The following is a 24,714-nucleotide window of genomic DNA, read 5'->3' as shown; positions in this document are numbered from 1 at the left end:
GGACGATCCGGCCACATCAGGATATCCTTTAGATTTCGTCCCCTCCTAAAACTCATTAGGGGTTTCTCAGGAACACATCCCTTCAAAACTGGGTCCGATGCTACTACATGCTAATGTTTGCGTATAGCTCCAGATGGCTGTACGTTTTATGAAGATCTAAATAAAATCAATATTTTATGAACATTTCTTGAAGCCTGGTGAGTGCACACTCATTTTTTGGAGATTGTCTTTTGGCAAGGTTTTTTCCTTGCTTTGGATAGCTACCCCAGCATTGTATTTTAATTAGACGTGAGTGTGGACATTATGTGGTTGGTATATATATGTGTATGTATATATATATATATATATATATATATATATATATATATATATATATATATATATATATATATATATATATATATATATATATATATATATATAATTATAATATACACTTATATGTATCAGGGAATGAGCCTCAATATATGGGGGCTACATAATTAACTTTATACTATTAATGTTAGTCTTTATTTCAGATCTGATTTCTAATCCCTGTTTGGAAAATTAAATATCTCATTAATCATAATTTCTCACTTTCTTAATTTTTGTCTCCTACTGTATGTTTACTATAAGATCTATATATTAGCCAATTTACTTTAAAATCTAAGGAGATCATAGAATTTAGTTGTAGGCTCAATATCGAGTTTATTTACTAAATTATTTACTAAAAATTATAAAAATGGTATGAGAACTCTTAGTGTTATACATAAGAGTTTTCTCTACGATAATACAAACGTATAAGATTTTTATACCAGCAACATTATTATGGTTTATTTTTATTCATTGATTTTTATCTATTGGTGTGTATTGAATAAGATTTTCTATATAGAGAGGCTATGGGTGTGATGTGACTAATTAATTAAACAAAAACCAATGATCAAATTAGAGATGGAGGATAAAAGCCGAGGAAAGGAGCTCCTAAATTCAATCTTGAAAAAGTTCCCAGCCAGTAAGGAACGAAACGCGTTGATTACGGATTTATCTGAGCTCTAATGCTAATAAGGTGACTCCATAGCAAACTATTATGTTATTCCCGAAGGGGACAGACCTTGAGCGCTTTCAAACAATTGGAATTGATTCTGCGGGGAGGACTGCTTACATATAGTGTGACGGCAAATTCCAGCACTTACGGCACAGCGTGCATACAGTGTGGTTTCTTTGCAGCGTGTCTCTGGCCACCAACACGAACGGAGTTACCGGGAACATGCTAACACACATCAGCTGGCTATTAAACACTGCCACCAAGCAGCTTTGGCCTCCGACATCATATACAGCTATATTGTCGGTCTGGGACAATATATAAATAAACCTGAAACGGTAAACATATTTTTAATTTTCCCGTATCACCTAGCACTGTTATTTACTTCACTGGCACTGGAACGCCAGTGTAAAGTGATTTGGACAGTATTTAAGTGTCCAGATAAGGAACTACTTATTCCTTTTTCCCGTGTTATTGGGTAGCCTTCTTTTGTAGATGGTCAAAGCTTTACAGAGTCCTCCATACCATTTGTACCGGAAAGACAAAACGAAAACATGCAAAAAATTCCTGTTAGGGAATGGATCCAATCGAAATGGTTCCCCAATTCAATAAAAATAATCCACCGTTAAGTTATATGTCGTACCCCAACTCGCAGTGAAACGGGTTGGGATTTTCCTATCTCCCTCTTAGTTCTAGAACCTAAGCGTCTGTCTTCCCGGTTCTTCTCCACCTGCCTTCCTACTCAGCCAGAAAAGGCTTAAGCTCTAAAGGAGTCTATTCGCTCTCTCGTGTCCCCAGGGGTCATTATTCCTGTTCCCCTGTCCCAGAGAAGGTTAGGCCTTTTAAGCCAATCTGTTTTTGGTACAGAAGTCTGACTGCTCTTTTCGGCCTATTTTCAATTTAAAACGCCTGAACAAATTCTTACGGATTCCCAAATTCCGCATGGAGTGCCTGCAGTCAACCATTCTAGTCGGGGTGGGACTTTATGCCATCGTCTGATATCCAGGATGCCTATTAGCATATGCCTATGAGAGTCAATTATCAACACTTCCTCAGGTTTGCAGTACAAACCAACCATTATCAGTTTCAGATGTTACCCTTTGGTCTGTCCATTGCCCCTCATGTGTTCATGAAGGTCATGACAGTAATGGCAGCCCATCTTCAGCGCAGGGGCGTCAGAATCTTGCCTTACCTGGATGACTTGCTTCTTCTGGCCCAGTCTCCGACAGTTCTCATGGGTCACATCCAGCTGACAGTGGAGCTTCTACAGTCACACAGATGGATAATCAATTGGTGGACATCCCCGCTAACTCAGTCCTAAGAGATGCTACACCTGTGAGCCTTGTTGGACTCCAGAGCTCAGAGAGCCTTTCGTTCCTTCCTTTGGACAAGACCTTGACCTTGCAAACCAGAATACACACCTTTCTCAGCCAGCATCGGGTGTCCATACACTCGTGCATGCAGATTCTGTGTTCATTGGTCTCAACATTCGACATGGTGGAGTACGGTCAGTTCCGCTCCCGGCCTTTTCAAAGGGTCATTCTAAAATGATGGATCAAGTCTCGCCTGAACCTCAAGAAACAGAATCTTATTCTTCCCCAGGAGGTACATCTCTACTCTCTCTACTGTAGTGGCTTCAGCGCTCACATCTGGACAAGGGCCGCCCCTTTTGGATCCAGGACTGGGTCCTAGTCACCACTGATGCAAGCCTTCAGCGGTGGGAGGTGGTAACCTGTCACCTAACCTTTCAGGGTCGTTGGACGGGTCAGGAGAGCCAGCTTTCCATCAACATCCTGGAACTTTGTGCTGTATACAGGGCTCTGTCAGGCACAGCACTTTTTTCACCGACGGGCAATGCAGTTGGACAATGCAACCGCAGTGGCTTACATAAACTACCAGGATGGCACTCGCAGTCAAGGAGCTATGCAGGAAGTCAGTCGAATTCACAGTTGGGGGAGCATCATCTTTCAGCACTGTCCGTAGTTTTCATCCCGGGAGTTCAGAATTGGGAAGTGGACTTCCTAAGCCATCAGGACATTCATGCAGGTGAGTGGGCACTGCATCCAGATGTAATCCAACTACTAATCTGCCTTTGGGACCTGCCGGACATAGACATGATGGTGTCTCATCACAATCATCACTTGCCGAGATACTGCTCCCACCAGGGATCCAGAAGCTCTCCTGGTAGATGCCCTGGCGGTTCCTTCGAACTGCCCTCTGATTTACAGTTTCCCTCCGATCTCAATGATTCCACGGGCTCGCCGCAATTTCAAGCTGGAGGGCAGCACAGATCTGTTGGGTTTTTCTGTAGATGCACCTCTGTGTCTTCCTCTGAGGCCGTATCTTCTGTCTCGAGGTCTGTTTTTTCCATCCGGATATGATTTGCCTCATTTTGATGGGGTGGCTATTGAGACATCATCCTAAGGGTGAAAGGATTTTCCAGGAGGGTCATTCAGACCATGCTGCAGACTAGGAAGCCGCCTTTGTCGTGTATCTACCACCAGGTTTGGCGTACCTACTTTTCATGGTGTTCGACTAGGGGTTTTAACCACAGGTCTTTCTACCTATCCCGTATCCTTTCCTTTATGCAGACAGGTCTGGATTTGGGCCACCGGCTCTCATCTTTGAAGATCCAGGTTTTGGCCTTGTCCGTTCTCTTTCAGAGGCAGATAGCACTGCTCCCGGATGTGCAAACCTTTTTCCAGGGTGTTCAGCCACCGTTCGTGTCTCCTGTGGCTCCCTGGGACCTGTCTCTGCTTCTCAGAGCTCTCCATTAGGCTCCCTTTGAGCCCTTACAGACAGTTGATTTGTGCTAGCTCACTTGGAAAACTGTTTTGTGGCCACGCCTCCTTTTCAAGCACGTGCCCTTTTTACAGTCCGGTGCCCTTCCCAGTGCTAGACCTACAATTAACACCTATAATAGTGGCCATTCTAATATGTAGACAGCATGGTAGCACCTCTTATGTTTAAAATGAGGGTGTGCGGTTCAAAGCCCGGTGACGGGGGACTAGGGCTTGCCAGTGACCAGTGTAGCCAGTGGCGGCAGTAGTTCATGGATTCGGACTATTCAGTTAGCAACACTTAATGAGGATTTCTTTTCAAGTCTCATAAGACCCAAAAATAAATCCCTGATAAGTATGCTGTGATCGGGGATAACAGCCACTTACGGCACATTAAATTAACGAGTTGGCGTATGTTAAAACAGGAATCAGGAGAAAATGGAGCCAAATTGAATAGCCTCTGGCGATAAAGCCCAAGGTTTCCTTCCTTTTTCTCCTCTGATAATTTATCGGGCTAATAGAATTCTCCTCTGTCTTGCACCCACAGATGGAATAGTATAGGAAATGGACCCTATTAACTGTATACAACATATTTGGAATGTAATCAGAAATAACATGGTTATGTATATTGCAAGACTGCAGAGCATTTAAACAGATTCACAAACCACTAATGAGTACCATGGCCGTCATATACTGTATATTTTCTTTTTTATGTTTGTCACAGACGAACACAGATAATTTCTTACAAGGAAGAGGCCTATTTACTATAATCATTGACTTTTAATGGGTGGTTAGACGTTTAGCTTCCTGGCCGGGAGCAGCAACTCTCATACAATATCTACATGACCAGGAAGCTTTACGATTCAATTAGTTCCAACAGATAAAGCTGCCAAGGTAACCTAATAGGGAGGAAAACATTTTACATCACATGTAAATAGCAGTCAGTTTAATCCAGGGAATTAATCTTCCATTATGTCATGCATTATGCATACAGGTGCATTTCATTTTAAAAGCATTTAATCTGTCCTCACGGTCTTCCTTCATTAAGTGGTCCACAGCATAGCTATTGATAGGGCATATTGTCACTTACAAACTATGGGCCTGATTCAGACTATGGAATAGATAAGAAGTAGCAAGTACTTGTGTACCTGTATAAGCCATGTTGCACTGCAAGGGGTGCAAATACTTAATATTTTTTTTGCACGTGGGGTCAAAGGAGACTTATGTTACTTTGCTGTTAAGTTTCTTTCTTTGACTCCATAGGGGCACAGGGATGACACTGGTATAGCCTGGAGAGGAGAGTCATGGCACCAAATAGTTACTTAAAATTATCCACAAGTCCAGGCTCCTCTCCTCTATACCCTGCCCCCAGCCACCGGACTTCAGTTTAGTTTGCAAGCCCACGACAGGAGCGAGGCAGAGGAGGAAGAGAAGGATGTCGATCGCACACAGAACCATACAAACCATGGAAGTACAGCTGGGCAGGTCACCAAGAAAACACACCTCAGCAGTCAAGTGCGTCAGGGTGGGCCCCCTGTGCCCCAATGGAGTCGAAGAAAGATACTTAACAGGTAAGCAACATAAATTTCCTTTTCTTCTTTCTCCACCAAGGAGCACAGGGATGACACTGGGATTTCCCAAAGCTGTCCCCTATGGGTGGGGACACTCCTGAGCTGCAGTGAGCACAGAACACCCAAAGGTGACACTCGAGGATGTAAAAGCGGCTGAAAATATGAGCAGACAACTACATGGCTGTTTTGCAGAAGCCCCACAGCGCGCTGCACCCACTGACTGGGTGGAATTGGCAGAGATGGGAAGGTTTGTTAAGGAGTAAACCTGGCGAATGGTGCAGCGAAGCCAAGGTCTGATTAATAGCCGGCCAGTCCCTCTCATGAAAGTCATATAAGACTAACAGAGAATCCGAATTGCGAATCTCCCTGGTCAGTTTGACATGAAGCCGGAGAGCCCTTACCACATCCCAGGAATCTTCTGGCTGAGAATAATCCGCAGTCTGGAAAGCCGGTACCACAATCTCTTGATTTATGTGGAAGCGGGATAGCACCTTGGAAACGGGGAGCGACATGATAGGACGCTCAAATCCGACACCCTCCGGGTCGACAAGATGGCTAGCAGAAGATAGACTTATTATTATGATGCACCCCCTTTTGGGGGCGTACCCAGCACTTACAAACATGATGGTCTGCCCCAAAGCGCTCTCCTCACTGTAAATAGATGCTGTGCGCATGTGTATGGCATCTATTCACCAGCAGTGAGTGCTGCACCGCAATATTTCCCCCTGCAGGACACTGAGACCCGCGGGTGGGGATGGCACCCTGCACACCTGGCAGGCTGTTTCAGCAGGGCACAGGTAGTGCAGGGCTCATTTGTCATATTAAAATCGGGCTGGGAGTTGTGCACCTGCATTTTCTTTTTCCTGTACATTACTACTTTATCCCAATAAATAACATTTGCTGGGCAAGGAATGTTGGTATCTTCACAGCTATTTTATTATTTTTCTTTTAGAACTTCATTGTATGCGGACGCTCGGCATATAACATGCAGTAATAGCAGTTGATATCTACTTGCACCTCCCATAGGTGGGGAGCAGGAAATCAACAAGACACTTTTTTTTTCCACAAAGCCTTGAGAAGCCATTCTGGAGTATGCTCATGACTAATTGAATCTGCTCCATTGGGTCTGATACAGAGCTTAACGTTTGACCTGTTTGCGGAGCATATAGCGTATCTTGCACTCGGAATGCGTATGACTCTACATTTCTCCATTTTTGCATACAACTAGATCCAGAGCATGCTAAGTGCACCTCCTTTTTTCGACTGAAAGAGCGCATCTAGGTGTTTTCACGTAGGCAAAATTCAAAGAGAGCGCGTTGATGATGGAAATTTTAATAAGGATAACTATTAATCACTGTACAATAAAAATCAGAGTTTCACTATAAGTCACCATCGCAAAGAAAGATATATCATGTAAATGTGATTGAATTCCTATGATGTGATACATTTCCCTTGTTGCATTTATTTAACAGTATTTTGAAAATGATCCTCAAAAGAATATGAAGTTATGAATATAATGTCAGTGCTTTACAATAATATATTGTGGTATTGGAGGCAATGGAAAGTCTCTTTCTGAGAACATAGCTTTTATTAATTGAGGTATAATTATTTCTCCGCAGTTACAAGAGAAGCTATCACAAGAGGCTGCTCTGCGGCATTGGCTTGAGGAGGAGCAGGATGCCCTGTTGCTTACAGTGCAGGACATGACAAAAGTTGTTGAAGAAGAGCGAACAGATGTGAGCAGTATATTCTGTTTTATCATCACAAAGCTGTGAGATATACAGTCTTAGACATAACACATTTCTAGCTGTGAATAATTTGCAGGTACAGGACTTCCAGCTTTACTGCCTCACTGTGTACAGAGATAGACAGGAAGTGAGGGATAAACTACAGGAGGTAGAACCAAGGTGTCAGAAGCTGGAAATGCAGAGTAAGTAGCTCCAATCTGATTTAGGTGTACAGGATTAAGTAGAACAAATGTATGCAAGGTGTCAAATACATTAAAAGCAGAGTATTGATAATCTATTATCTTTCGATCCTTAAGCTGGGGTACACATTTGTCCAACCCAGTGGCTGACTGTTTATTGATGCGGCTGATTTAGTAAGCTATGCACACTTGCCAATCGACTGCTCAATATGTCTGGCCAGGCATCACAACTGGGTGGGCATTTAAATTTGCCTGCCCAGTTGTGAGGTCAGTGTCGGCGGTCCCTAATATATATCTTTTTTTTTTTTTTTTTTTTTCAATAAATTTTTATTGAGACAATATGTATCACAACATCCAACATAAAATCACATTGATCATTTTGCGGAGACATCTTTCAAATTATAAACAAGTCTTCAATTTTATCCTTTACATTTATACTTCTATTTTGACAAACCATTACAAAATTATTAAACCAGAGAGAGAGCAAACCAAATCTTCTTTCTAAATAATATTAATAGGAGGATCATCTACCGCCAGTCTTGTGAGATACCATGTGGTATTTTTCAAACTGTGGTGTATTTGTTTCCTTGTAGTAACTGGGAGTGTGTCTATGTATATTTCCCATAATGAAAAGAAACGTTCCACCTTTTTTTCTTTTTGTGTCAACGTCTCTACCCAATCCATTTTAAAAATAAAATACAATTTTGTCATGAATAGGGACCATTGGGGGGGAGAGCTATCCAACCAACCCTGCAGTATGGTTTTCCTACCTGCTGCGCTCATAATCAACAGTAATTTCTTACTATCTAAGGTCATACGCTGTTCCGGATCAAAAAACCCCAATATCGCCCACTCAGGAGTAAATGGAACATAGTTTACAAAGATTTTTTCTGCAATTCTTCTTATCTGATGCCAAAAATTTTTAACTATTGGGCACGCCCATAGACAATGAAAATTGTCCGCTTCCTCCTGTTGGCATCGTGGACATAGATGATTATTAGATGAACCCATTTTGAACCGTCTAATGGGGGACAGATAGACATTATGATAAACATTTATAAAGAGTTCAGTATACATACTGGCTGGCAAAGTTCTTCTAGAGAACTCCAATGCCTTTTCTAGCCTTGGAATCGTCAAATTTGGGAAATAAGTTAGCCATTTAGCCACACCTCTGGAAATTGTAGAATGATCAATTATATCTCTTAAAAAATTATAATGGATTGAGATAGCTCTACGGTGTGGTACCTGATACGACAGAAATGTGTCTAACGTATTGTCCCAATCCTTATTGGAAAAATATTGCAGAACGTGTGTAAGATAGGAACGCACTTGCAGAAATGCCAATGGATAAGGGTTTATCATTGGGAAATTATTTGAGACTTCCGTGTATGTGAGCATACGTTTTTCCTGAACTGAAACCAGCGATTTCAAATTGGTTATACCCGCCAGACGCCATAATGTGAAAGGGTGAGCAGCCATGCCACCAAGGAAACTAGGATTACGGATTAGTGGAAGGTGAAGAGTGTAGTAAGCATTTAATCCAGCCTTATGTCGTAAAATGTGCCACATCTTTCGAGTTGTCCATAGTAATGGATTTGATTTATATATGTCAGATATCTCTTGTTCATGTTGATGAAGAAAACTTATTAGATCACTTTCTAATAGGAAGCTTTGTTCCACTTGTACATTAGTATATATGGAGGACTGATGCAACCAATCACGTAAATGTCGCAAAAGTGCCGCCTGATTATAAACAGTGATATCTGGAAAATTTATTCCCCCATTACTTCTAGGTTGGCATAGTTGCCGTAAGGCTATTCTAGCTCTGCCACCCTTCCAAATAAATTGACGTATCAGCCTATTAATTTTAAGTGTGTCAGCTTTTGTTAAAAGAACAGGGAGAGACTGCAAAGGATACATTAAACGGGGGATAGCCACCTTCTTTAGTAAATTAGCTCGTCCCAAAAATGATAAAGGAAGACGTTCCCACCCCCTAATATCTGCACTCAATCTATTTATCGCTCTTGTGATATTCAGTCTATAGAGATCATAGATATTGTGTGGTAATAATATTCCTAGGTATGGTATATATTGTTTAGACCATTGTAGGGGATATTGAGAGGCCCACCTAGGAGGTCTAGCAGAATTGTTAAAACACATAGCTATTGACTTAGTCATATTTATGTATAGACCAGATATTTGACCAAAATATTCCAATTTATGTAATAGAAGGGGCAAAGATTGTTCAGGATTACCTATATAAAGAAGAATATCATCCGCGAACGCAGAAATTTTTAATTCTTGTCTGCCCACAGATATACCCTTAAATTCTTGCCAAGTCTGAAAAATTCTAAGAAGAGGATCTAATGCCAAATTAAATAACAACGGTGATAGAGGACATCCCTGACGGGTGCCCCTTTCCAGATAAAAGCGGGGACCTACTATGTCATTAACTAGTAATGATGTTGACGGATTAAAATAAAAATACCGTACCAGCTCAACAAAATTTGTTCCAAAGGCTCTTCTCTCCAGCACCACAAACAAGTATGGCCACAAGACCATGTCAAAGGCTCTCTGAATATCCAAACTTAATAACATATTCTCAACTCCCGATGTTCCCGCCGACGCCACTACTGCTGCAATTGCTGTCCTTATAGCCTTCACTGCATGTCGCCCTTGTACGAACCCTGTTTGATGTTCTGTCACTATGTGAGGTAAAATTGTTTGGAGTCTTAACGCCATGATCTTAGCCAAAAGCTTAAAGTCAACATTCAAGAGACTAATAGGCCTATAAGATGACATCAAATTTGGGTCCTTGTCCGGCTTTGGCAGCAGAATTGTGTGCGCCTCATTAAATGTATCATATGGTGTGTTATTATCATGTATTGTTTTGTATAATTCTAACAATGTTGGGGATATGTGTGTTTGTAATATTCGATAGTATTCGCCTGAAAAACCATCCGGCCCAGGGGATTTGCCAGTAGGGAGCAACGTTATGGCTTTATTAATTTCTTCCATAGTAATGCTCCCCGCTAACGCCTCCCTCTGCTCCACAGTTAGCTTAGGTAAGACATCATCAGTAAGCAGGGTGGACTGAAGTGCCCCATCAATAGATGCGGAGCGGAACATCTCTTCAAAATAAGATAGAAATTGATTAACAATTTCTGTGGAGTCAGTGATTGTCTCCTGTAGTAGTATTTGTCAATGTAGTAATTGTATGGCGTTGTCTGTAGGGTTTAGATAAATTTGCTAACAGTTTGCCTGCCTTGTTCCCCCAACGGTAATATTTGTTTTTAATATACTCTATTGAATGTTTCGCCTGTGTTAGCAGATAGGTTTCTAATAACTGCCTGGCTTGTTTGTAATGATTCATTTTTTCAGGTGAAGGATCATTAGTATATTGTTGAAAGGTGTCCTTTACCACATCCCTCAAAGCCCTGTATTCCACCCTAGCCTCTCGACGCTTGCGTGCCACATAGTTTATAATATGACCCCTCATTACAGCCTTTGAAGCCCGCCAAAAAAGAATAGGGTCGTCCCAAGATGACAAATTATCATCCACGTAGTTTGTCCAGTGGTGAATAAGGTATGTTTTAAACTCATCAGACTGGGCCAGATAATGTGGAAATCGCCAAACATAATCCACCTGTTTCATGTGCGGATGGGAAAGAGCCAGTGTAACAGGGGCATGATCTGAAACAAGTATATCATGTATATCTACACCCTGTATTTCAGACATCAAGCCATCAGAGATCAATATTTTATCAATTCTTGACAGTGATCCATGAACCATGGATAAATAAGTATGTGTTTTGTCAGTGGGGTTCAATAGTCGCCACGGGTCGGATATATTAAGATTATGTCTAAATGTAGTGAGTAGTCGATTATTCGAAGTCTGAGATCTCTGTGACCCTGGTGATTTGTCAAGTGAGGGGTCTTCCACCATATTGAAGTCCCCCCCCATTATGAGCGGATGAGTAAGCCTACCTTGAAGCACATGGCCTAAGTCCTGGATGTACAGATGGGTATTAACATTTGGGGCATAAACATTCACTAGAGTATATGCGGTCTGGTATATTTCAACATCTAGGATTAGGTATCTTCCTTCTGGGTCAGCAGTTTGGGACAATATAGAGATTGGTAAATCCTTTCGAAAAAGTATGGCCACTCCTCTAGACTATAATTATTTTGTAAGAAGCTGAATAACAAGAGCCCAACCAATTAGCTTTTAAGGTATGTTCTGCAGATGTAAGCCAGTGAGTTTCTTGTAAGAATATGACATCTGGTTTAAATCGTTTAAGGTGAGTGAGGACCCTTTTCCGCTTGACGGGGGTATTTAAACCCCCTACATTCCAAGAAATAAACTGCATGGTTTTAGGGGGAAGTGTGGCTACTTGTTCACTTGAAACTGACGGCAAGGCTACTCACCCAACACACGCACGAAGAATCCGACACAATTCCCCTCTCATCTAGACTGGCCCTCTCTCTCTCTCCAGACTTCAAATTATCACATTCAAAATACATCAATAAAATAACAAAGATTTTTGAAAACTTGATTAGGTTTATCTCTTATTCTTAGTCTCAATTGTTGAAGACAGGGCCGGCCCAAGCCTAGATTTTTTGGTAAGCGAATATGGATTTTAGCACCCCTTATTGTGTGATTTAGATAAAATATTGGAAAAGTAATTAATGCTGATATGAGCGGCTAAGGTCATAAGTGTCCATTATACTAACAATACAATGAACCCTATAGCCCTGCGACTCGCACACCCCTACACACACACTCCCATCTACCCTAAAACACCAACTCTTGAAGTCAGTGCAGGATCATACTTATTATAATTTATTATTAGTCTTAACTTCAAACTCTGTCCTATGTGCCTTCCATATTCTTTACAGTGCTGGTGACTGCTCCCTTCCGGCTCCTCTACTCCTCTAATTTCTGTCAATGCTACAGTACCACTACACTGGGTGCATCTCAAAGTTGCCCATGATTGGTCAGGCTATGCACCAATAGGGAGGGTTGGCACACATGCAAGTCCTGGCATGCTAGGCTGAAGTCTCATACATCACCCTGCTCCTTCCGTCACACTCCAGCCTCTCCTCTTCTCCATCACCATGCTTCTTCCCTCACACTCCAACCTCTCCTCTTCTCCATCACCCTGCTCCTTCCCTCACACTCCAGCCTCTCCTCTTCTCCATCACCCTGCTCCTTCCCTCACACTCCAGCCTCTCCTCTTCTCCATCACCCTGCTCCTTCCCTCACACTCCAGCCTCTCCTCTTCTCCATCACCCTGCTCCTTCCCTCACACTCCAGCCTCTCCTCTTCTCCATCACCCTGCTCCTTCCCTCACACTCCAGCCTCTCCTCTTCTCCATCACCATGCTCCTTCCCTCACACTCCAGCCTCTCCTCTTCTCCATTACCCTGCTCCTTCCCTCACACTTCAGCCTCTCCTCTTCTCCATTACCCTGCTCCTTCCCTCACACTCCAGCCTCTCCTCTTCTCCATTACCCTGCTCCTTCCCTCACACTCCAGCCTCTCCTCTTCTCCATTACCCTGCTCCTTCCCTCACACTCCAGCCTCTCCTCTTCTCCATTACCCTGCTCCTTCCCTCACACTCCAGCCTCTCCTCTTCTCCATTACCCTGCTCCTTCCCTCACACTCCAGCCTCTCCTCTTCTCCATTACCCTGCTCCTTCCCTCACACTCCAGCCTCTCCTCTTCTCCATTACCCTGCTCCTTCCCTCACACTCCAGCCTCTCCTCTTCTCCATTACCCTGCTCCTTCCTCACACTCCAGCCTCTCCTCTACTCCATTACCCTGCTCCTTCCCTCACACTCCAGCCTCTCCTCTTCTCCATTACCCTGCTCCTTCCCTCACACTCCAGCCTCTCCTCTTCTCCATTACCCTGCTCCTTCCCTCACACTTCAGCCTCTCCTCTTCTCCATTACCCTGCTCCTTCCCTCACACTTCAGCCTCTCCTCTTCTCCATTACCCTGCTCCTTCCCTCACACTCCAGCGCCTCTTCTTCCTCACCCTGTTCATTACCTTGCACTCCAGCGCCTCCTCTCCTCTATCACCCTCCTTACTTTAGTCACAGCAATAAGTAAATATCAGAGAGCATGTCAGCAGTGTTGCAGCCACTCCTCCTGACATGCCACCATGCCCATCCCCTCTACCCTAGCAGCTTGAGTGGTCAGTGTGTGTAGTACACTGAGCCAATGCAGACTGCCTGTCACTGCTAAAGTGAGGATGCAGGCACAGCTCAGTGATTGGCAGTGCCCTAAGCATGGCTGCAATGCTGTCACTGTGTGGGGGGCGGGGCACTGGTAAGAGAGGGGTACAACTCAGCGGCAAGTGCCCCATTCTCCCGGTGGCCCAACCAGCTCCTGGTAACAATCCCACAGGAGACAAAACGTGTCTACAGGTCATTTTGAACAGGATAATATTGATGACATGAAAGACAAAGGGGGTCATTCAGACCCACTCGCGAGCGGCAGTACGCTCGCAAGTGGGTCGATGTTCCCCACTGCGCATGCGCACGATGTAGGGAGCTCCGTCGTGCGCATGTGCGAGACCCGGCGTGTGAAGGACTTTCCTTCGCTCGGAGTCTCTCATCAAAGGGGGCGTGCTGTCGATGGTGAGTGACAGCACACCCCCTTTGGTGGGCGTGCCTGCCAGACGAAGGCGTTCCTATGGGAACGCCTACCGTCTGAAGCCGGCCCCACTGACATCACTAGTGATGTCAGTGGGAGTGATTTTGGCTCTGATAGAGCCAAAATCACTCCTGGCCTTGCGGTTGAGAAACCCGACCACAGGGTTTCACTCACAAGTCCGATGGTCGCGATGGTCAAGACCATCGCGACCGTCTTGTTGCACGCTCGTATATGCTGTGGGTGGTGACCCACAGCTATACGAGCGTCCAGGAGGACGCGCCATATTAATGGAGGTGGGCCCTGATTCAGAGCGAGCGCTCTGGTCAGAGAGTCCGGCTCTGAATCAGGGCCAAAGTGTCATATTTTGTCCCTATTTAGTTTAATACTAAATTAATCTCAAGGTAAACCTGTTTATCCAAATTATTTGTAATCATATTTAAATTCATCTGCAATCAAAGCAGTTCCAAATGGTGCACAAAATTTAGTATTGATAGCATTTGTACTTTATTCATGCGGCATTGACTGGCATTCAAGATAAATAAAGCAACAGGAGGGTGGGACTTAACAGACTCATACATGGAACCCTGGATTTTTCACGTGGGAAACTCAAATTTATGCTGGGTACACACTTAATGTGTACTCAGCCAATGTGTTGTGTGGCTGGCATACAGGTCCGACGGGTGATATTGTCAGCGGGGCCATGCTGCGGAATGCAGCCTGGCCCCTGCTGTCACACCGTCGTTCCTGGTATCGGCAAGTGTACACGCACATGCTGATGACGGGACCCCTGTCAAGTCCCACCACACGACACATCAGCTGAGTACCCAGCATAGGATGTTGCTGACGACATGCGGGAGCGCGCATCGTCCGCAACATATAGGGTACACATTGCCCGATGTGCCCAGATCGGATGACATAATCTACAGCAGGGGTTCCCAACCACGATCCTCAAGGCACACTAACAGTCCAGGTTTTAAAGATAACCATACTTGAGTACAGGTGTGTTAAGTAGTACCTCAGTTATTTTGATTTAACCATCTGTGCTCAAGCATGAATATCACTAAAACTAGGACTGTTAAGGTGCGTACACACTAGGCGATCAGGAAAGACAGTACGATTACGACATCGTAATCATACCGTCGTTCCTGATCCCCTGTAGTGTCTGCACTGAATGATCAGTCGTTCAGTGCAGGCACTGTCCATCATTCCTGAACATGCCAATCGGTTGTTATCGTCAGATTGTGCTGCATGTTCAGGCGATGGACAATGTCGGAAATGATCAGCGGGAGTGCGCATCGCTGGTCGTTTCCAACATAAAAGTGCGCGATTACTGAGCGATTGCACGATTACGATGTCGTAATCGTGCAATCGCTCAGTAATATCGTCCAGTAATATCGTCCTCAAAGCACACCATTAGTGTGCCTTGAGGACCGAGCTTGGGAATCACTGCTGTAGTGTGTACTTAGCATAAGTATACCTCGCCTTTATATTGTACACATAACATATCAATTGCAATAAAGATCATGTATTTTCCCACACTGATCATTGCTGCTGTCACACAAAAAGCTTACCCACTGACTCCCTCCCTTGCCATAGTATCTTGCAGCATACTAAAAGTAATGACATTTAAGATGTCTGATGCCTCAATATGTTTAGGGTAATATATATGTATTTAATAATCACATTGCTTACATGTGACACATAATACACACATGTATTTAATCACACACATGCACAATAATACATACACATGACACAGCACAGTACATACACTGGATCAGAGAAGCAGCAGCAGCTTTCCTCTTTAGTTCCGAACTTTTCTCCATCAGAACTTCAGCTTCAGAGGGATGCTGCAAACAGTCACTGCTGGGGGCCACTTGAGGGGGTTGCTCAACAGCAATATTTCTGCTCGAAAGTTGCATAAAGCTTTAAGCGTACAGGGAGGGAGGAGGAATACCCTCAACACCCCCCCCCCCACTGGTTTCCTGCTGCCCGATCAGATAGCTGAGCTCTAATCGCAGCTGCCGGCAGTGTGTTTATGAATCAGTCTGCCCGTGCGGGGGGAGGACTAAGGAGACACTGACAGGGATTGTGGAAAGCTGCCGGCACCCGTCCAACTCTCCACCACCGCGCTGCCGCTCCTGCTCTGTTAGCGCTTTGTGCTTGCGACGTGACGTCATGACGTCACGTCGCCCCACACGAGCAATCGGACGGCCGCCCATTAATACAACCGCGGTGCAGCTGCCTCGCTGCTGGCTGTATTGTTTAAGTAATATATCAGCATGGTCGCGGCCGCGGCGCCATTCACTATGTGGTGCCCTACGCGGCCGCGTACCATGCGTAATTATAGAACCGGCCCTGGTTGAAGACATAACTTATGTGATACACAACATCTCAATTCACCATTTTCAACTTTTCCTACTAAACTTAAACTGAAGGTGGACACCATCAATAGAGGTGCGCATGCATATATAACAATAAACATAACTTAATATAGTTTAATTTAAATGGGGCCGCTAAACCCCAGGAGTATAGGACATAACACTCCCCATCCAGATGTAGTAACCCCTACTTATAGAGCTAACATTAACCAGTAATAAATGTCTCAGCGAGGGGATTTGGAAGGTGACCTTGGATCCATAAAATGTACCCTTGCCTTTTCTGGGTTGGTGAAAAAGAGTGTGGTACCACCTTCCATCACCCTCAACCTGGCTGGATAAAGCAAAGCAAATCTCACCTTTTTATTAAAAAGAAAAGTGCAAATCTCTAAAAAATTCCTTTCGCTTTTGGGTGACAGTAGTCGAAAAATCTTGAAATATTAAAATTTTGTTGCCATTTATTAGCAGTTCCTTCTTTTTACGATAGGCGGCCAGAATTTTTTCTTTTGTTCTAAAATCTAGATATCTCGCCAAAACTGGTCGGGATCTCCTTCTTGCTCCCTCCTGTTCAATTCCTAGTCTATGGGCTCTTTCAATATACGGAACTTCTATATCAGCATCTAATTCCAGAGCGTTTAGGAGATCGGTTGTTAAAAATGACATTAAATCTACTCCAGATACTGACTCTGGAATGCCTATAAAACGCAAGTTATTGCGTCTGGACCGATTCTCAAGGTCATCAATTTTATCTTGCATTTGTTTAATTAATCTATCATGAGAATCTACTCCAGACTGACAGACCTGCATATGATCTTCTGCATCGCTCACTCTCGTCTCCAACGCTACAATGCGCGATGCATGAGAATCGATTCTAGCTAGACCAGATTCTAAGCGCTTTTGGAGATCCTCAAACCGCTTGTCCATAAGAGGCATCATAAAATCTGATATTTCCCGTGCCGTCAAAGGGGTGGTCTTATCGGGTGGGACTTCTGAGGACCCAGATTCAGAGAGAGATGGCGAAGGTGGCCCTGATTTCTGGGAAGAACCTTTTGCCTTACCAATCTTATTTGGTGCGTTAGGTTGTTTGGGGGGCATGATTTTATCAACAAATCTGCCCATACCCTTCAGACTGCAAGAGAATAACAACTAGTTCTAGTCACCTAAGCGAATTATTGGTAAATGATCACCTGGAAGGGTTTGCATTATCATTAATATAACATTTCAATAGCTCCTAAAAGTAGCACCCCACAATTATTACAAAAATCTACATAGTAAACTACCAGCAGGTAGCAAGACTATTTGCAGTAAATATACTGTGGCTCAGATACTACGTGATCTTATACAACAAATTACCCACTGACTACAGTATATCAGCAGAGCAACAGGCACGGACCTGAGGATTGCATTCCAGGGATCTGTAAAATGTCACAAAAGACTACATGCACTACCCTGAATACTCCACAAGATGGAGTTGTTGCCACTATATCAACCCAGTGGGAAATGGCTTAATGATCAAACAAAATGTATAAAGCTATATTGCACATAAGAGTAACTAACGCAACTCTACAGGTAAACATCAGCTCACATTAAACAGTAGCATACAGAATATTGTAACTTGGTTAGAGGGGAGAGAGAGAAAAAAAATAAAATATAACAAATGAATAAAGCACAGCCCTTAATAACAGACAAATATTTCACCAGGAACCGCAGCAGAAGTGATGAGAGTTCCAATGGTATAATATGAGTGGATTGGATAAGGTCCACGGGAACTTCCTCCGTTGATGCACACTCTCCAGCGTGTGGTTAACTTCTTCAGTGCCTCCGGGGAAGATCACCAGGGAGAGGGGCTAGCCAGACATAAAATAAATCAGGTTCAAACAGCAAGCAGGAATGAAGGCGGGTGGAGGGTGAGGAAGGAGAAAGGATCAGCAATGTGTTCAGGAGTGATCCGCTCCACGGCAATGCCCAGATCAGTCAGCTGCCTCCCAGGCAAGGAGCTCCACACTGCAGTCCAGACCTTGAGGGAACAGGATGCGAGAAAAGGCACCGCGTTTAGACGTGCAGTGAAAGCGTCCCACGAGCCCAGCACAGGATGCAGAGCAGAGACGCCTGAAGGGGATGAAGTCCGGACAGTAGTGCACCACGGAGCCGGCACACCAGGGGCCCCCGCACAGCAATCGGGCAGGCGGATCTCAGCACTGGGCGCTGAGCAGAACGGGTCCAAGAAGGAGAAGGTCAAATGCACGAACTCCACGAGGGAATGCCTCCCAACAATAGCGGAAGGCGCAGGAGACAGCAGCACCGCTCGTGACTAGGCGGCAGACCGGACGGCAGCCAGAAAGAGGCATACAGGATCCGCAGCTCCACAAAGACTCATCCGGCAGTACTGACGGTAGGTGAAGCGAGTATGCAGTCAGGGACTCCTCAGGACAGGTTGCCTATCTCGGCAGCAAGGTGCAGGTGGTATTAGGCGCGCCAGCTCCCACTTGAAAGTCGTCGGGGGTACACAAGGGAGGGCATCATGTCTTCAAGGTCCACCGCTGAGAGCAGATTTGCCAAACAGGCAGTATCTGGCAGGCTGATGTAAGGTAAGCGCAGAGGGAGCTATCTCGCTACCCCTCGCGCCAACATTGGGGTGGTCACGCAGGCCACTCATTAATGGCCGGACTCCGGTGTTTTAAAGATCTCCCCACAAAAACAGAGGGTACTAAATTGTTCCTCCACACTTCCTCCAGATATTGTATTGGAAATGGAGTAGATAAAGCACTGTAATCAGTGGATGGAGGAGGATTACAAAGGCCTCTGTAGGGAGCTTGGTAAAAGTGCGGCCATGCTGGATGCCCCGCCCACCGGAAGTCCCTAATATATATCTTTATGTGCACTGTTGAGCTGTTAATTATATATGCCTGATATGCTTTATATATAACAGGGACACTACAATAGTGAATATTATCCAGGTGTCCTGTATATGTTTCTGAGAATTAATTCTGTATGCTCATAACAGTATATGGAGCCTTTCTGCTGACATATACCTATGGATTAAATTAACTACCTAAGTACAACAGAGCGATATAGAAACTCTATTGGCTAACCATCTCAACACTATATATTGAATTAATAACTCAGTAGTTTTGTTCTTCAATTACACTGTACAACAAATTAATACTTTTAATTTGTTTCCTTTCTAAAAATTGTCATACATTACTAATTTGAGGTCAAGAATAACTAAAAATGATTTCAGAATGTTTTTACTAGCTCTATTTTTTAGCTACACTACCTGCACTATACTGTATGTACATTAGTAATAGTCATAGTGAAAAGCTATTTTAAAATCTGATATTTTCTTGATAAGTTGTTTTAATTCAATCAATCACAAATAAGAACACAAAACGAAACAAACATACAGCATACGAAACAAACATACGGCATATGAAAGTACTATCTAATATAGTGGCCTATTCATGGGGGTGCTTTCTCTTTGCTTGTCGCTTGTACTCCTCTTCTGGGGCAACTCTTGTCACTGTCCAACAGTAGTAATTCACCGACCCCGATATCTTTGTTCCATTGCTGAAATGTCTTGGTGGAATCGCTCACTATGCTGTCACTCAGTGCACCACAGTTATCTTGTGTGGGTAATCCTGTGAATCGCATATATTTGAATAGGGAAGGGGACAAATAACTGATTCATTTAATTGGGTCATTAGACCCCGTCCCCTCTGCGCAGAACGCAGATTGCTGGTAAGATTCTCTCCATTCTGCCCACTTCACTAGGAATACCCCTACATCGTCATAAATGGGCTATATCTCGGAACTCAGAGCTAACAGTTTTAAGTGACATATTCATTCTTTGCATGCTGAAATCAATTAGTAGTAACTATTTTCACATCGGAAACCTTTTCATTGTTGTGCAGTGTTATAAATATTTGAATATAACTAATGTACCAAATTCATTTGTAGTATTATATTTTCTGCTTAGCCACTTTATTTCTAACATAACATAAAATGCACATCCTATAATTAAGAAGACACTTTGAGACACACAGTGGGTATTCGATTTTATTTACTCTGTCTTTTCTTCCCACACACACTCTGCTATCTTATAACCATTATTTTGGGCCTTGTTTTTAACAATTTGAACCAATTACATTCTTAGTTTATGGATAATTAAAAGTATATTTAATGTGTAATAGTGCACCAAATACAGACCTTTTTTCTTGTTTCCTACTTTCTTAAATCCTACAGAGCAACATACACTAGTTTTGGATGTCCTCAGAATTTTAATAAGACCTGGGGTAGATGTATAAACAATGTTTATGAACTTCATGAAGTAATTTTATGGATAATACAGGTTGAGTCTCCCATATCCAAAATGCTTGGGACCAGGGGTATTTTGGATAACGGAATATTCCGTATTTTGGAATATTTGCATATCATAATGAAATATATTGGGAATGGGACCCCAATATACACACAGAATGCATTTATGTGTTATATACCCCTTATACACACAGCCTGCAGATCATTTTATACAATATTTTCAATAATTTTGTGGCTCAAGCAAAGTTTGTGTACATACATGAAATAAATTTATGTTTCATATACACCTTATACACACAGCCTGAAGGTTATTTTATACCATATTTTTAATAATTTGTGCTTTAGACAGAGTTTGTGTACATTGAACCATCAAATATCAAAGGTTTTATTATCTCAGTCATGCCAAAATTATTCCGTATTTCGGAATATTCCGTATTTCGGAATATTTGGATATGGGAGACTCAACCTGTAATAAGTTATATTTTAATGTGTAATAGTGCACCAAACAAACCAGTTTTCTTGCTTCCTTTTGTATTCAATCAGTCTGTGGTAGCACCCCCTCACTATAGAGGTCACTTCTTACCTTCTATTGCAGAATAGAGGGGATCACGTTATAACTATTTACAACAAGGAATTATTCCTAGTGCAATAGACACCTTTCCTTTACACAGGATTTAAGCCCTTAAATAAATTGAGCCCTTGGGAGATAATGGGTTTGTTGGGTATCTTCTCTGCACAATGGTTTTGCTGTCACATACACATGTACAGTGCATCCGGAAAGTATTCAGAGCGCTTTACCTTTTCCACATTTTGTTATGTTACAGCCTTATTCCAAAATGGAATAATTTAATTTTTGTCCTCAAAATTCTACACACAATACCCCATAATGACAATGTATAAAAAGTTTTTTTGAGATTTTTGCAAATTTAATACAAAAAAACCACTTAAATCACATGTACATAAGTATTCACAGCCTTTGCTCAATACTTTGTTGATGCACCCTTGGCAGCAATTACAGCCTCAAGTCTTCTTGAATATGATGCCACGAGCTTGGCACACCTATCTTTGGGCAGTTTCGCCCATTCCTCTTTGCAGCACCTCTCAAGCTCCATCAGGTTGGATGGGAAGCGTCGGTGCATAGCCATTTTCAGATCTCTTCAGAGATGTTCAGTTGGATTCAAGTCTGGGCTCTGTCTGGGCCACTCAAGGACATTCACAGAGTTGTCCTGAAGCCACTCCTTTTGATATCTTGGCTGTGTGCTTAGGGTTGTTGTCCTGCTGAAAGATGAACAGTCGCCCCAGTCGGAGGTCAAGAGCGCTCTGGAGCAGGTTTTCATCCAGGATGTCTCTGCACATTGCTGCATTCATCTTTCCCTCTATCCTGACTAGTCTTCCAGATCCTACCACTGAAAAACATCTCCACAGCATGATGCTGCCACCACCATGCTTCACTGTAGGGATGGTATTGGTATGGCCTGGAGATGAGCGGTGCCTGGTTTCCTCCAAACATAATGCCTGGCATTCACGCCAAAGGGTTCAATCTTTGTCTCATCAGACCAGAGAATTTTATTTCTCATGGTCTGAGAGTCCTTCAGGTGCATTTTGGCAAACTCCAGGCGGGCTGCCATGTGCTTTTTACTAAGGAGTGGCTTCCGTCTGGCCACTCTACCATACAGGCCTGATTGGTGGATTGCTGCAGAGATGGTTGTCCTTCTGGAAGGGTCTCCTCTCTCCACAGAGGAATGCCGTAGCTCTGACAGAGTGACCATCGGGTTCTTGTTCACCTCCCTGACTAGGGCCCTTCTCCCCCATTCGCTCAGTTTAGACGGCCGGCCAATTCTAGGAAGAGTCCTGGTGGTTCCGAACTTCTTCCATTTACGGATGATGGAGGCCACTGTGCTCATTGGGACCTTCAAAGCAGCAGATATTTTTCTGTATCCTTCCCCAGATTTGTACCTCGAGACAATCCTGTATCAGAGGTCTACAGACAATTCCTTGGACTTCATGCTTGGTCTGTGCTCTGACATGCACTGTCAAGTGTGGGACCTGGTATAGACAGGTGAATGCCTTTCAAAATCATGTCCAAACAACTGAATTTACCACAGGTAGACTCCAATTAAGCTGTAGGAACATCTCAAGGATGATCAATGGAAACAGGATGCTCCTGAGCTCAATTTTGAGCTTCATGGCAAAGGCTGTGAATACTTATGTACATGTGATTTCTTAGTTTTTTTTTTTTTTAATTCAATTTGCAAAAATCTTAAAACTTTTTACATGTTGTTATTATGGGGTATTGTGTGTAGAATTTTGAGGACAAAAATTTAATTATTCCATTTTGGAATAAGGCTGTAACATAACAAAATGTGGAAAAAGTGAAGCGCTGTGAATACTTTTACTTTACAGATGCACTGTATATGATGAGTATATTTAGAAATCAGAAGAGTATTAGGTACTTATGGTTTATATGGTAGAGACTGACACAAGCAAAGTTTGCTTTACTAAGCATACCCAGCTTGTCTCCTGATGAAATAACAAAAGATAAATCAGAGCCCAGAATATCCCCCATCGTCCTTCAGCAAGTGGTAGGCCAGAGCTCCATTTGCTCAAACAAGCTTGGTAGACTCGCTAGTAGTCCTGGAGGAAGTCTAATACTGGGTACACAATGGCAGATATATTGGCCGATCATTTCACCGGCCAATATATCGTGTGCCTGACGGCCAGTATGTACCAGCGATACGTCTGTGAACGTCGTCGTTCAGATATATCGCGTCAGCTGTGCTCTACAGCTGATGCCCAATTTATCTGCAGATATATCTGTTCATCGTGCTGTGTGTATGGGCGGGTGGTGGGACCCGTGGCCTGATGGCAAATGATGGTGGTTCAGTGTGTATGAACAACCATCATCTGCAGATCACTTGAGCTGCAGATATATCTTTTAGGTGTGTTCCCAGCTAAAGGGGCATATGTATCAAATCTTGATGTGAGATAAAATTGTGAGATATATATCACTAACCAATCGGCTTCTAACTTACATTTTGTAGGCGTTGTTTAAGAAATGATAGTTTGGAGCTGATTGGTGATATATATTTCACAATTTTATCTCACATCAAGTTTGATACATATGCCCCTAAGTCTTATAAAGTGTTGATGGCACATGTATGCAGATTGTGGTCATTGGCTGCAAGGTTAATCTGTTTAATAATAACATAATCTGTTACAATCTGATTTAGAGTTAGTTTGGCTTCAGGCATTTTGCTCAAACAACCAGACTGCCCGGTCTGTTTGCTGCATGAGGAAGGAAGAAGTGAGAGGGAAATGTCCAGCTCCTTTTACTTTGCTTACATTGCTAAAGATCTTTCCTGCCTGAAGTTGAGATTTTATAATTTTATAACCAAATTGCCTGTGCTAAAATAATTATACACAGTAAAACATGATAAAGCCCCTCTAAAGAGGACCTGTCATTTTTCAGATAAATACATTTTTTGCTCAATGTTTAAATATACACAAAATATAATATCAAGTTTTCCTATGCTCTCTCCTGGGTAGACCCTCAAATATATGCAGGACATTTGCATGCAGCAAGAGCTATTTTCTATGTTCTCCCTTGGGTGGAAGGAGGATAGAAAATCTTAAGGCATCATGGAAAAGTGACAGGTTGTCTTTCAATTTCAATAGAAAATGGAGAGCCCACAAGCGGTTACTAATGGTAAATTACATTCACAAATGAGGAATATATATCTATATAAGTCTTGTCCTATAGAACACAATTTTATATTTCTATAGGTGCAAGGCAGGTGCCACCCATTGATTCAAAGATACATATTTATTTGTGCAAAGAAAAAGAAAAAGTCAATTTTGAATTTGGTGCACTCAGGGCCTGATTCAGACCCGGTCGCAAGCGCTGTGCGCTCGCAACCGGGTCGATGGTGGGCCAGTTCGCATGCGCATGCGTGAGACCCGGATAGTGACGGGCACTCCGTTGCTTTGGGTTTCGCAAAAAAAGGGGGCGTGCTGTCGATGTTGAGTGACAGCACACCCCCTTTGTTGGGCGGGCCGGGGGAGT

General features: G+C 43.2%; 1 protein-coding gene across 4 annotated transcripts in view; it reads left to right on the top strand.

The window, feature by feature from the left end:
• The window catches only part of CCDC150 (coiled-coil domain containing 150), a 183,867-nt gene that overhangs the window by 34,388 nt on the left and 124,765 nt on the right, over nt 1–24,714 (top strand). For 3 of the 4 annotated variants that reach the window (XM_088479720.1, XM_088479723.1, XM_088479721.1), the window contains one exon: nt 6,992–7,108. In XM_088479720.1, the coding sequence (XP_088335846.1) occupies nt 6,992–7,108 (117 nt within the window). Of the gene's footprint in view, nt 1–5,064; nt 5,373–6,991; nt 7,109–24,714 lie in introns of all 4 variants that reach the window. The other variant, XM_088479722.1, reaches the window with a different exon arrangement.

Source organism: Taudactylus pleione, unplaced genomic scaffold (assembly GCF_031769625.1).
Source record: "Taudactylus pleione unplaced genomic scaffold, aTauple2 ptg000244l, whole genome shotgun sequence".
Taxonomy (NCBI): Eukaryota; Metazoa; Chordata; class Amphibia; order Anura; family Myobatrachidae; genus Taudactylus; species Taudactylus pleione.
This window is presented reverse-complemented; position numbering and strand designations above follow the sequence as displayed.